Source organism: Onychostruthus taczanowskii, unplaced genomic scaffold, assembly GCF_017590055.1.
Source record: "Onychostruthus taczanowskii isolate IOZ18803 unplaced genomic scaffold, ASM1759005v1 scaffold1, whole genome shotgun sequence".
Classification (NCBI taxonomy): Eukaryota; Metazoa; Chordata; class Aves; order Passeriformes; family Passeridae; genus Onychostruthus; species Onychostruthus taczanowskii.
This window is the reverse complement of record NW_024496525.1, coordinates 5,259,637-5,274,539: the sequence shown is the minus strand read 5'-3', so window position 1 is coordinate 5,274,539 and position 14,903 is coordinate 5,259,637. Positions and strand designations below refer to the sequence as shown.

The 14,903-nt window shown below is 37.9% G+C and overlaps 1 protein-coding gene across 5 annotated transcripts in view; it reads left to right on the top strand.

The window, feature by feature from the left end:
- Window positions 1–14,903, top strand: part of UBR1 (ubiquitin protein ligase E3 component n-recognin 1) — a 61,255-nt gene that overhangs the window by 283 nt on the left and 46,069 nt on the right. For 4 of the 5 annotated variants that reach the window (XM_041400471.1, XM_041400298.1, XM_041400381.1 and 1 more), the window contains exons 2-3: window positions 11,215–11,471; window positions 13,564–13,642. In XM_041400471.1, coding sequence (XP_041256405.1) covers window positions 11,215–11,471; window positions 13,564–13,642 — 336 coding nt within the window. Of the gene's footprint in view, window positions 1–3,532; window positions 3,560–4,234; window positions 4,612–11,214; window positions 11,472–13,563; window positions 13,643–14,903 lie in introns of those variants that run through there. The other variant, XM_041400558.1, reaches the window with a different exon arrangement.

Genomic DNA, 14,903 nt, shown 5'->3' with positions numbered 1-14,903 from the left:
GCCTGCGCTGGCTGCGGCTCCGGGGCTCGGCGCCTCTGCCCCGGGAGCGGGGAGCCAGCCCTGGCCCGGGCCCGGCGAGCCGCTGTCACGGGCGCACGGGGAAGCGGTTTGTCTCAGTTCCCCGCAGCATCTCTCAGCCCCTGTCCCGGGTCTTCAGTTGACACTTAATGACGGAATTGAATGACATCAAACTTTGGAAAGCTTCGGAGACTCCTTTAAACGTTGTAGTGTGTATGTGCGTCTTTAACCAGAGTCCTTTACCTTTTTAAATTAAAGGTGACTCTACTGTGGAACAAAGAAGGCTGAGTAACATATTACTGTTCTGCAGTGTGGGGCAGCAATTAGTATAATTTAGAAAGAACATAGGAAACGTTTGTTGAACAGAACTATTGTTTCTTTTTTTCGTTCTGCAAAATAATTGTCTATGGATTTAGTATTTTGTTATTGAACACAATTTGGTGTTGACCCTGTCTAGTGGTAGCACGAAAGTGCCTTCTGTGGTTTCCTCCACAAACTTGTGTAGTGATTACTATGTTTGAAACACTTTATTAAAGAGTTTAAAACCCAAAGGCTGACAACTTAAGAAAGGAAGGCAGATGGATGTGTATGAGGCACTTTACATTTTATGTTCTATTTTCTGTAACAGTCTGCACACATAGTATAGTTTTGAAACTGTTGACTGCTGGTGTTTAAAAGTTGGGTGTTGGCAAGGCTGTAGAATTGCTACTTTTTACATGATGCTACACACCACTAATAAAAGTAGAAAGCTGTTTACTCATGTAACTTGTCTTGCATGTGGCAGCACTAAGCCAACAATCATTATTCTTTTTACCCTTCTCAGAATTTTAAGTATCTGCAAATCATTAGAAATGGCTCTTTAGTCACAGACTTCATTCTTAAGAGCTGTATATTTCTGTAACTGAAACAGGCCTACGTGTGGATTTTTTTAAATCAGGAACAACTTTATTTTAAACTAGGAGAAATGTGATTTGATTGCATAGTGTCAAAAATTGCAGCCCAATACAGGCGATTTCTTAAACTTGTGAGCTGTGCCTAAAGTCAGTGGTACTGAGGGTAATAGTGGCAATCAGCAGCAAAGCAATGCAATCAACCTTTCATTAGTTGGGGACATTAGAGGCAGAGTTAGCCCAAGCAATCCATACAGCTGGTAATAGTGGTATTGTGAAAAACTAGGAGAGAGTTGTTGAAGAGATCCTTAGCTGCTCAAAGGTGATGCTGGTGCACTAAGCTGTCTTAATTTTTATGTGATTTCAGCCAATTGAAAGTGTCTGGACCAGAATTACCATTATTCCAAGGAAGGTAGTTGGCCATCTAGACTGTGTTGCCTGCCATGCATCCAAGCAAACTATGGGGATTTTGACAGGGAGTAAGGGCTGAGGGCATGGTATAAAAAGGGAGAAGAAGAGCCTGAGATAAGTACTTAGGTTGTGTCTGACAGCAAACCTGGCTATAGTGATGCTAGAGACAGCTGTAATCTGGAAGCAGTACACCAAATTTATTGCTGTCCTAAAGATGGTACTAAGTAGGTAGAACTAATATATCCTGCCTGACTTGTGTTTTCACTGTGCAGAGCTGTTCTGAAAGTCACTGTGGTGCTAGAATTGGAGAGTTGTGTGGAGTGGAAAGAACTGGTTAAAGAGAGTGAGCTTTGGCCACACTGAACTTGTCATATTCTGTCTCAATGTCCGAGCAGTCAGGCAGACTCCGGCTTCTCTGCTTGTCTCTGGCTTTGGGTGCCATTGGCTGCAGTGCAGCACCACATCTGGCTGCAAACCTTCCCAGAGTGCTGGGTGCATGATGTAGGATTACCTGAATGATTCTGCAGGAGCCAGCCTGATTCTGGAATGGATGGTGATGACTCAGGTAATAAACTCTTCTGCACCCAGCCCAAGTTAGTGGTGTCTTCTCTGCACTTATCTGCAATGCTTCAGGTTGGATGACTGTGGTTGAAAATACTTGGTGTTTCACTGCATTAGTTGGAATTCAGGTCCTGTCTGTGCTTCTGCTTCTCTGTAGTGGCTGTATTGCTTCCTGAGCTGCCCTGGAGGAGAGTGGGCTGAATTTAATGCTAATTAAGTAGTTAACCCTGTCTACCAGACAGTAGTTTACTTTCTTTCCTTTCCCGACAGCATCCACAGTTTACTTGACTGGCTGATGGGCTGGACTTGGCTTGTCCAGTAGTTGGCTAGCAGGCATTGCTGGTGGCCTGACAAAAGCCTGCTTTGCAGGCTGGATCCAGCCCTTGGTTGGCTGTCCATTTGTATTCTAAACAAATTCCAGTTTGACTCCTGCCTGCTTTTGTGTCTGCTACCTGGAGCAGGGCTTTGATATTAAGCTATTTCAAGGATTTAAAATTTACACAGAATCTTCATATTTTCATATATGCGTAGCTTCTCTGTATGTGTAATATTTGTGAAGAAAAGGGATTTTTTTAAAAGGTTCTTTCTTTTGCCATCAGTCAGAACTCCTAAAAAAAGCTGAGGTGTAAGTGGTGTAGTGGTCTACAAGAAGAGAAAAGTTTATATTACTAGGATATTTTCTTTAAAGACAGGCAAATTCCAAATTTCAGTTCCATAATGTAAAGTGTGATACAGGCACTTGTGCATTTTAAGGTGTTTCAGATCTTTTGTGTCATTCAGTGGTGTTACACAGTTGAGAAAATGTACATGAGGAGTCCTCCTACCCAAAATGTGTTGTTATCAAGTAGTAGTATAGAGGGGATGTTCATATTCATGTGCAGGTTATTTCTTGAAATTAGTGAAATCTGAGTCAGGCCTCTTATTTGGAGTTGCAGTGTCTTCTAAACTGAACTGACCTGCTTAGACCAGATGACATGTCCATATAATTTTATACTGTTAAGCTAAATTTGTTTAAAACTTAGTTTTAGGTAAGCCATTGTATCCTTTGGTCTCACTAAGCCCTGAAATGCACATGGTCAAAGCTGCTGTATTTAGAATAGTACAGCATATTGGCAGAACAGTGTTTACTGTACACTTGTGTCAGTGTCCAAGAAATGGAGCTGTGAAAGTTGCAGCAGGTAACTGGAGCATGGCCCAGGTCCTGTTTGCTTCCTTGTGTATTTACTGAAGTGCTTTCACATTGTTACGGCGTCTGCTAGTGCTGTGTTTTTTTCTTCCCTGTCAGCTTTCATGTTTACTTATATTTATTGGTAATGTTTGTGGCTTTTGTGGCTCAACTGATTGTAAAGGTATCTGTTATGCTTGCTCGAGTCCACATAAAGTGCACAACCCGTGGTTGCTCTAGTCCAGTATGGTATTGCAGTTGTGAGAGGTATGTGGCTCCAGGAGGAAGCAGTGGATATTCCTGATAGCGTGTAACTGTTTCAGTGTCTCCTAGATGTCACAACAGTAGAGAATTTAGGGATAAACAGGTTGAATTTGGTGTATAAGGGAAAGTGTTTGAGGGATGCTGAGTGCTAAATATGGATAGAATCACCTGAGTTTTTCTAAACATTCCTTCACTACAGAATTAGACTGTGTACAGTGGATCTTAAAATTGAGGATAATTGGAAAATTAGGTAAGTGTGAATACACAGAGAATTAAAAAAAAAAAAACAGTGTGTTGTTTTGGTGTTGTTTTCCATCCATTGCACACCCCATCCTTCAATTAATGAATTACTTCTTTGTAAATATTCACTGTAGTTGTGTGTTTTGAAGTGCAGCCTGGTGCTTGGTAAGACATTTCATGGATGTTGTGTTCCTTCAAATGTAGGAGACCAGAGGATGGATGTTAAGATGAAAGAAAGAACAAAAACATTTCCTTTGTTTCTCTAGAAACAATATAAAAATGATCTGTCAAATGAATAGTCAGAACTTTAAATTTCAAAATCTCACAGAATATTATAAGTAACTCTGCAAAGATTTTGCTATTTTTGTAGGGAGAATAACTTTTTCCCCAAAATAAGTATTTTGCACATTGTTTTGGTTTACTGTGTGGCACTAAATTTCTGCTTCTTCTAGTATTAATTGTATGTTGCTATCTACCAAATGGAGGTTTCACCAAAAAATTTGGAACATGACCACGTGATTAGATTGCATGCCTCAAAGACTTGAAAATTAGTTCTGGAATTCCTGACCATTTTTCTTGTTGAAGATTAGATTGCATGCCTCAAAGACTTGAAAATTAGTTCTGGAATTCCTGACCATTTTTCTTGTTGAACCTACTTAGTAGTAATGTCCTGCTAATTTTGCAGCATATTTAAGGCTGGAGTGTCCACTTGGTTGGGAGGTACAACCGAGATTCCTGCAGCATGGTGGAGAGAGCTACAGGCCATGATTTGACTCTACTTGTCTCCTTGGGCAGCAGATTGCTTTCAGGTGCTCACTCCCATGGGCTGCAGCTGTGCTCTGTGGTTTTGGAGGTGCCTGTGGTTTAAAAGTGACCTGCAGTTTCCAAGAAGTTAAGCAACTTGGGTCTGTGTGTTGTTTACCCTGAAGAGGACATTGGTTTTAGCTGTCCAGCAGCTGAAACAGTAACAGAAGGTGCTGGTGGTTACTTGTCCTTCTCTGGTGGTCCCAATTTGCTCTGGTTCGGCTCAGCTGGTAGCCCTGGGCGACTGCTGGACTTGAGGTAGGTTGTGCTCTAGACAAAGCTTCAATAATCTGGCTGGTTTTGAGTCTCCTTCCAAGTGGGCAAACACCTGCATCATTAAAGCATCTTTTGACATGAATTGGTGCCCTGTTTTGGCTCAGGGGCCAAAGTTAAATGACTGAAGAGATTAAAAACTTCTTTTATGTCTTCAGGTCAAAGTTGATGTTTTGTTAGGACAATGTTAGACAGTCTTGAATGTTACCAATGTTGTGCCAAGGGAAAAAACAAACTAGAAACCTATCTTCCTTCTGTTAGTGTGATTACTGATATCTAGAGCAGACTGGATACTAATGTTTGGTAGTATGGTTTGTTTTTTTAAGCCATATAAAGGGGTTGACAGATGCATCAGAAAAGAGATATTTTGTATTTGAGTTCTAAACAGTAATTTTTACAGTTTAGATTCTCTACCAAAACATTGGTTGTACTTTGTTGGAGAATGTGAAACAGCATAATTCCTATTATGAATGTGACACAACAAGTAAAGTAGGTTTCCATTTTAACTCCCTGAACTGTGCCCTTCCGGAGATAGAATTTATACTCCTAAAAAAAAAAAAAAAGGTTTGATTTAAGGCAGGAAGAAGAAATATGTTAATTTCTAGTATTTATTTTTGAAACCTCTTCTTTGTGGAATATATATGTTTGAGGCTGAAATAGATTGTCTTGTCTTCATGGTTTTTTTACTAAAAATAATGCCTAGGTCTTCTGTACTCTAGTTGGATCTTATTTTCAGTGCATTAGAAAACTGGTAACTTTAAACCAAAATAATAAGAAGGAAAAATGGAGCCAAAATTTTGAAAGCAGAACCCTTATATGAAAAAGTTAGTTCAAGAATCCTTTGAACTTTGCTTTTCAAAGAAATCTTAAGTATTCTGCCTACTTATCAAAGAACTTGTGCATATTTATCCTTTTAAAATGTCATATCTTTCCTCAATTAGACAATATCAGAATAAAAGTTTTCTGAGATGCTGTTCTACTCATCTCTGTTTGACTTGTACTGTGCCTTAAAGTAAAGCTGCCTTTTGCATTTGGTATTTATGTTGAATGACACCTGCTTGAAATCAGTATGCCCCCACCATTTTAAATATTTCCTTTTAAAAGCTTGCTTTTTCTGGCTGCTTGGACAGACAGCTGGTACAGTCATCTTGTGCCTGACAGTTTTTTGCTATCCAAAACAAAGTATTTTACTATTCCTTTTAACTGGAATGCTGGACCAGGTACAGGTTTTAGTTCATGCTACTGGTAGTGTCTGTTCCTTCATAATTTGTTGTTTAACGTTCATAAATATTAATATTCCTTTTCACTGATTAGATTAATATGTAGATCTAAAAATAATCTTGAAATTTAGGCAATCACTTTTGCACTAAAAGTTCAGCTTGTCAATCAGTGCAGTTAAAGTACAGCTGCTTTTTATAATACTGCCTTGTGCAAGCTGTTAGTTTGAAAAGACTTCAGAGTTCCAAGAGAGCTGTGCTTAGAAGGTAGATCAAAAATTGTCATAGAAGCAACAGCTACTGAATTAGTGTACACAATAAACCTCTGCAATGATAAGGCAATTGTCATAGTGGCGAGAAATCTCATTTGGTGCTTGGTCTGCAGGGGAAAAGTGAATTGAGAGTGTTGTTAACTTTTTTCTTCCTTTTTTTCTTACATACTTCCTTCTCTGTTGTTCCTGTTTTTATTTGTAGTATTCATAACTGGAATGTGTTTGTGAAAGACAAAATTGGGTATGGATATATTTGCTATATTAATGACATATTTGGTGTATTTTATAGCAGTATTTGTAGGCAAATAGAATTTCTCAACCTCTGACCTTTTGGCATGATGCTTATTTAAAGGGTTTGGAAAAAAGCTACAAACTGTCCTTTTACATGTAGGATAAATCTGCATGTTTGGTTGAAATTGACATTTGGGAAAATCTCTGTATATTACACATGGGAAGAAATACTAGTTTGATCCCACAGAGGAGGATATGTTTCCCATGCAAGACAAGAAATTGTTTCTTAATGGTTTGCTCTCAAGTGGTATTGTGAAGCAGTGCTTCTGTCACAGTATTCTTCTGAAGAGTCAATAAAGATGACAAATTACTACTTTTGTTATACTGCACAAATCAAATGTGGTGGACAAAGTGGTTTCTGTGTCTGCTCTTCTGACAACGCTGCTAACACTTGAGAAAAACAGCTTTGCAACTCCTCCTGCCTCCCTTTTTTTCCCTCTTTTATGCAGTTTGAGAATTATCCTAATCTTAAAAAAAGGTGAATGTGGCAGGAAGGTGTGATTGAAGAAGGAGAAGAGATGGGTCTGGAGCAGGTTACAGATATAAAGTATAAAAGCAGAGATAGGAGACAACGTGTATCTTTGATGTGCACTGTTCACTAGTGTCAGGTTCTTGACTGTCACTTTACCTGCTGTTTCCAGTACCTGTGAATGAATGCCACATGGTGTGGATGCTACTTTTCCCTCTGCAGGAAAGGTTGTGGTGTGCTGCTGCAATGAGAGCTCCCTTAGCTCATTGTGGTCCCTGTTTGTGGGGGTTTTATTTCAGGGCCATGTGTATGTCCACAAGGGCCATGTGGTGACATGGCTGTTTCTTGGCAAACTTTAATTAAAAGTGAGAAAATGACCAAGAAACCCATTGAAAGAACTCTACTAATGTCACTAATACAAATATTTAAAAGCTGAGCAATTTCAGAATTCAGATTTTAGATGAAGCACTAATTTGCTCCAAATGTGAAGATGATTTTTTTTTTTTCAATCAGTAATTTGAAGTTTGCAGTCCAAAAATATTTTCCAGTGGGATAGTGTCAGTTGGAGTAGAGTGTATTCAGCCAGCTTCCTCTGGGCTTTCCTCTGTTAGGGGCATGTGGGCCCCTGTGAGTGGGGTGTGAGTGCTTGGGGGGCTGTGGAGAGCTGACTGATAGTATTATTTTGGTTACATGATAATGTTTCTTCCTTAATTGTGTTATTTCACGGCTTCTGTCTCTTTTTGTAATATTTCAGATTTACTCTTGAGTGGAATCGAATCTGGAAAATAACTTTTCTCTAGAGCTGACTAGTAGCAGAAATTAGAAGATTGAGATTCACAAAGAAGCAATATTTTCCTTTGGAAGCATTTGAATCACACAGTGATTGAGGCACCTCTGCAGGTTGTTCTGTTCAAACTGCTTGGTCCTGTCACCTAGAACAGGTTTCCCAGGACCATGCCCAGCTGGCTTTTGAATATGTCAAAGGATGGCATTTCCACAGCCTCTCAGGGCTGCCTGTGCCAGGCCTGGGCAGAAAGCTGCAGTGTGAGCCCCATCTTGGCTTGCAACTGTCTTGTGCATCAATTTGGCTTTTCTAGACTTCCAGCTCATCCTGTCAATAAAAACAAAAAGCCTATAAATTCATATGTTTTTTCAATATCTGTAGCAATTGAGCACTTGACAGGTATGAGCTCAGATAAGGGAGTGAGTGAGCAGAGGGAAAGTGGGACTTCTAAAACTATTGAGTTTCAATATGGGCACAAGGGGACAAAGAGTCAAGTTGAATCATTGAAGAGTCAAGTTTAATCTAGGGGGGTGTTTTATTTGGTAGATTTTGTATTGTTAAAAGTTTTGTATGTAATTTTATACTTTTGAACATAATATAGTAAAAAGATTTTGATGAAAGGAATAAAGTGTTTCTCATAATAGGCATGGAGGGTATGGGATAGGTCTGAAGTTTAGCCTGGTGCAGTTTTTAGAAACAAGGAAAATAATGTTCTTGTTTCTCTTGTGAGTACAATGAGTATTTCCTGGGTGATGTACAGGCTGAGCATATATTTTCATGCTCTTACCAGAAGGCAGACAGCCTGCTTGAGAAAGTTCTCTTGCTTCCCTTGTCCGTCTTCTTTCCTACTTCCTGTCCTCTCTTCTTGGAACAACATTTAAATAGAATTAAAAGCTTTGCGCAAGAATGCTTGAAATGCTTGTGAGTTTGACTGTGTGAGAACCCATTTTATACGTCTGGCAGATTTTCAGGGAAGCTTAGCCCTGTGTTTCTTGGAGCTATGACATGCTCTGGACCAACAATGCAGAAGCTAAACTTGCACCATCTCCTGGGAACTTGGATCATTGAGATAGAAGGAGACAGATTGGGATTCTCTTGTGCTTTGCGAACTGAGCGTGCCACGGGGCCACATCCCACCCTCCTGCATTTAAAAAATACAGTGACCAAATTGGGAGGGGAATTTGATGAAGGCATGATGCAGTATAGGTAAGATAAAACAAAAACTAGTTACAGGAGGAAACATGTTTAAGCAGAAGCACTAAATTATGAAGTTTAATTATGATAAGAATAATTCACTTCCACTCATCTTAAATCAGATGCATTAAAAAAATAAACACATGATCAAGTAATTCAGTTTTCAGCTACCTCTTACAATTGAATATCTTTCTCAGAGCCATCAGCTGTGTGTGATATTTTTGTTTTTTTCAGTGTTAACATGCAAGTATCTGATAAACTTGGATTTAATTTCTAGTTCTTTTTTACAATTTAGTGTTGTTATGCCCTGGGTAAGCATCACTTTTATTTAATAAAAATGTTTCTAGGTAGTTGAAAAATTTAAATAAGTTAATTAAAGTAAAAATACAATAAATTAGTTTCCTTTTCTTTTTGTTTCTCAGATCTGGATATGTGAAAATAAATGCATACCTGTATATCTGAGCGCATGTATGTATATGTACACAGATTGCATATATATTACATATGTGTGTATGCTACAGCTTTTATGACCAATACAGTAATTTCAGTGGTGCTTACTGCTCAGGTGAAATTCTGGAACAAAACCAGATTTATCTGGTAGCATTAGAATTAAAACAGCTGGTTTCTTTCACTTTTTGGATGGGTCTTCATTTTCAGATAATAATGGATAGATTTGAATGCTTTGTGGTTCAAGGAATCTGATTAGACTGATCAAGCTGCTGCACTTACAAAATACGAATATTCTAATATGGTTGTGGGTGAATCTGCTGTTCTGCTTGACCACATTATCCATGGCTTATCTTTTCCATCAGCTTTTGCCATGCATTTTCACCATGATAAATGAGGTAATGGGCTACCTAAGGGTAATGCTGAGGAAGATTAATGGCCAAAAAAATAAATAAAGGATTGAGGATTTTTTGGTTTCCACATAAAAAGTTAAATAGTCTATTTCTTTGAGCCTTCTTTCAAAGGTCTGAAACTTTTGGTGGTTGCTTTGCTTGTTCCCTACTTGCTGGTCTGGAGAAAATACTCTTTAGAGCTTTATGAAGTTACATATGTATTTTTTTTCTTGCTCTCATCTTCAATCTTTTGTGCAGTTTTGGGCCTCACATAATAAGAGGGATGCAAACCTGTTGGAGAGCATCCAGAGGAGGGCAGCAAGGATGGCAAAGGGCCTAGAAGGGGAAGCTGTATGGAGAGCAGCTGGGGTCACTTGGTCTGTTCAGCCTGGAGGAGACTGAGCGGAGACCTCACTGCAGTCTGCAGCTTCCTTGTGAGGGGTGGAGGAGGGACAGGCACTGATGTCGTCTCTGTGGTGACAGTGATGAGACCTGAGGGAACAGCGTGGGATTGCATCAGGAGAGATTAGAGTCGGATATTAGGAAAAGATTTTTCCTCCAAAGGGTGGTCAGGCACTGGAACAGGCTTCCTGGAGAAGTGGTTTGGCTCTCCAGTCTTGCCAGAGTTCAAGAAGCATTTGGACAATGCTCTTAGGCACATGGTGTTGTTCTTGGGGCTGTCCTGTTTTGGGCTTAATGATCCTTGTGAGTCTGTTCCAGCGTAGGATATTCTATGATATGTGAATTTTAACCAAGGTTGTGTTTGAAAGGATGTTATCTTTAAGAGCCTTGTCTGATTTGCAATGGGAAAAAAGAAAAGTTACTTCTAAATCATGGGAATAATACGAAATAAAGAATAGTCAGACTTGAAAGATTAAAATAGGACAATTGGAGAGACCTGTTTGGAGAAGTAAAAAAGTTGGAAGTGAAGTTATGGACTAAGAACCTCAAGTCAAAACACAAGTACTTTCATTAATTGTCTTACAAAAATAAAATTGCATGTTAGTCTGGTTTCCCAATGACAATAAGCTTGTATGATCATTTGGGATTCTTTCTTGCTCAGCAGCTATTGACCTCTGATGATCAGTTCAACAAGGCTTTCAGAAGACCATTAAGTTTGTACATGTTTTGTGACTATCAGCAGTCAAAGGAATGAATCCTAAACTTTTCCCAGCTGTGGCAATTCTTTCCATTTGTCAGAGGCTGAACAGACATGAAACTGCATGATTGGCTGGCCTGTGGGAAAAAGTGTAGTTGAAAATTAATTAATGCATGGGTTTCTCTACAGTAACATTGCACTTGCCAGCTCTTGCCTTAGAGTGTTTTAGTAGAAGACTTCAAAGGACTAGAGGTGGTGGAAAATAGCAGAGAAATCATTGGAAGTCGTGGTTTCTTGGATTTTATTTCTCAAAGAACTGACTGCTGATGTAGGAAAGAATTCTGAATTCACAGTAGAAGTATGTAATCCTATTTTCTTTATATTTACCTATTTGTTTATCCATGGGTGTACTTTTTGTTGCAGTGGTGTGATGAAAGATTCGACTTTCAAGCTACATTTTTACAGTGCTTGGCAAAACATGTGCCAAATATTTACTCAGCTGAAATGGACCCCTTGGTGGAGAAACAAGAAGAAATGGTCCAGACAGCAATATTATACCCCCTGGAATGTTATTTGTTTGGGGAGGACCCAGATGTATTCCTGGAGAAACTACAGCAGAGTGGAAGCTCCCAGCTGTGTGGAAAGGTGTTTAAAGGAGGGGAGACCACGTACTCTTGCAGGTGAGGATGATGGTGTGTTGTCATCAGTGTTCCCATCTGAGATCATGCAGCAAAGTGCTTTAATAAAGTCAGTTGTGCTGCTAACTTGTCATTGCTTGTGTCATGGTACTTCTTTGCTTAACTGGTGCTGGCATTTGTTTCCCATTTCAATCCACTTTAGAGTGAGAAAAATTGCATATGGAAAGAAGGCTCTGGCAGAGAAATGGGGAAGGAAATGCAAAGGTTACTAAGTAAAGTACTGAAAGCTATGGGTTAAAAGTGTTAGATGATAGGGTATGAATATGGAGTCTGTACCTGAATTGAGAGGGTGAGTACTGTGTCCCTCAAAGTCTGAAACAGAATCCAGCATTTCTGAGTATCATCAGTCCTTTGGTTTGGCAATAGCTGTGTGACCAATGGTAATTTTTCACCTTTTATTTCTCATCCTGCAGTATATCAAAGGTAACAGCTCATTGATTTGATAGAATTAATTTTATTAATTCCTATTAATACAAATACATTAATGAATATCATGAATAAAATGTATTAGTATTAAAAAACTAGCAGTTTTTGTGGTGAATGTAAAGATTGCAACAGTTCCTGCAATTGATAAGCATTAATATGATGTTATTGGCATAGTTTATTCTACTTTTCTGTTTATTTTAAAAGCTTAGAAAATTTAATTAGAAATGCTCAGAGAATATTATTAAGGATGAAAAGCACTACCAGTAAAAGATTCATCCCTTAGAATTTAGGAAGTGTCAAATAAAAGCTCTCTATAAACTCTGTTTATGAATTTTACTGTAAAGTTTTAATCAATCAAATACTCTTCAGCCTTTTCTAGGAATCAGCTAGTGTTGTGTATGAAAGGAGAATGGTCTTTGAAGAAGTCCTGCTGTGTGTACTAGAAAGTGTATAGTGAGTGGGACAGCTGTATGAAGGAAAAAGCAGGACAAGGCAGTTTAGTGCTACTACAACAAGAATAATTCTCTTCCTACCTCTCCAGAGTTCATGTATGGTAGCCGGCAAAAAGACAAAGCTAAATGTCTGAGTCGGTCTCTTCCTTATTTTTTTGAGTTGCAATCTTGCAAAAATGTGGTGGTATTTATACAAGGTACTTTATTTTACTGCTGCAACTGAAGGTAGGTATCTGTTTGCTTTAGGCTTCTAAAATGCTAAAAATGAAAGATACTCTGCAGTTCCAAAATCTGAATGTCTTGAATTTCAGATCTAGCAGGTACTTCTGTCTTCTTTTTACTTTGATTCATCTTTCAGTAGATTTATGGTAATAAATGAATGTTACTGAAGTATTAAATGATTGTAATGATTATTATAATCTGAAGGTTTGGAAGGAAGCTATTCCTGTAATCAGCATTACCATGATATTTTAGTTGTAAAAGAGGCTTGAACTAAATGTTGAACAATGGTATAGAGTAAAAAATTTGATACATTGTCATTTAGCATGTGTCACCCACATTTTGTGTAGAATAAAACTGCATTTAAAGAAAAAAGTGTCCATATTTTAAGGAAAGGCAATGTATAAAAGTATGTATGTGAAACATAGGATAAAATGGAATTAGATTGCCCATGAGTGTAATTTCCTATTTTCAGGTTGTTTAAATGCATAAGTGAGACTTTTCAAGTTACATTTCAAAGTATGCATTCCTAGCATATTGAGTAAGGAATTCTTTTCAGATTTTAACTTCTGTTTTAAAAGTTAGAAATATAATCTAGTAGAAGTGTAGCAAAAGTTTAATGAGCAAACTGACAACTGATGTTGGATACAATAAAAAAGGTTAATTCAGAGTCCTCACTAGTTTTCCTAGCTGCTTATTCTTATCAAAACCAGAAAAAGTTTTGCTAAGCAAGAAAAGCTTTTTTGAAAGTGGAAATTGAGCATGTTTTTGACAGATTCTGATGTAAGAGATTTGAGTACGCGGTTCAAACTTAACAAGACTGGTTACTTCATGTCATGGAAAGATGATGAAAGTCAATGTTTTTATAATTTGAATGTGTTGTTAATCTCAGTTCTTTTTTTCGGAGTAACATATTCTTTTGTGCATGAAAGTTTCTGGTGTTGTAGAAAGTTTTCCCCTTACCATTTTTGTTGCAGAGACTGTGCAGTTGATCCAACTTGTGTGCTCTGTATTGACTGCTTCCAGAATAGTATTCATAAGAACCATCGGTACAAGGTAGGAAAATCTTATTTTGAGAAATGGTACTTGTTGCTTTAGAGAAGTTCTTTTGAGGCTATAATGAACTGCACATAGACCATTAGTAATTTTACTTAATCTCTCTCTTGTGTTTCTAGCAATGTAAAGTTTCTTCCAAAAACAGCAACTTGCTAATTGAAGAAGCAAAAGAGAAAGGAGTGTTTATTAATGCATACAGCATTATTCTCTTTGGCAATTTCAGTGAAGTGTAGGTCAGAGCAAAGAGCTGTGACTGGAAATGGCAGTTGTGTTCTAAGTCCCAGTTAGTTCTGTTGGGATGTAAATAAGGTGAAAACCCAGGAAAAACAGACAGTAATGATTACAGAGCACATTGGAACCGCAGCTGGACTGAGAAGCTGTTGTCATTTCCGTATTTTTCAGTAAATTTTTCAGGCAGAACATCAGCTATGTTAAGTAGTTAGATGGGAGCAATTTGTAGCATTTTCATCTAAAGAATACAAAATATGATCCTTATAGAGTCAAAGAATAATTTATGTTGCAAGAGACCTAAGGAGGTCACCCAGTCCAGCCTCCTGCTCAGAGTATGTCTAATATCAGGTTATTTTAAAATGTTTCAGGTAAAATAAGATTTTTGAATGTCTTTTTATTGGGTCAGAGTTTTTTTAATTATTACAAGATTGGAGATTTGGAGGAAGCTAAGGATAATTGTTTTTGCCTGAGTTTTGTCTGTACTTTTTGCCAAAATGGAGGCTCAGTATTTGTGCTCTTCTGAAAGTGTAATGCAAAGTTAAAGTTATAAAAATTTATTGAGATGCTGATCGTGTCGTTTTGCCTGAGTTTCGTCTGAACTTTTTGCCAAAATGGAGGCTCAGTATTTGTGCTCTTCTGAAAGTATAATGCAAAGTTAGTTATAAAAATGTATTGAGATGCTGATCGTGTCATCTTTTCTTTGGTTAGAAGTACTACTAAATGTCTGTTTAATATGCACATTGTTTTTTTATATTATTTTCTAATTTGGTTAAGTAATTTTAAAGAAGGCATTAAAAAGCTTTGCTCTTATTTTGTGAATAAACCCAGAAATATTTTGCCATTTATGAAACACTCATCAGTCAGGCTTTTTCACTTACTTTCAAGTTAAATTTGTTTAGGACTTGCATACCTTTCTGTAGCAGCGACTATATTTCCTTCTTTATTTTCTGCTCAAAAAGTTTATCTTTTACCTCCTTTCTCCTCTGATAAGTTTTCTTTTATCTAAAAAAAGCTGTGGTAAGTCCATTGG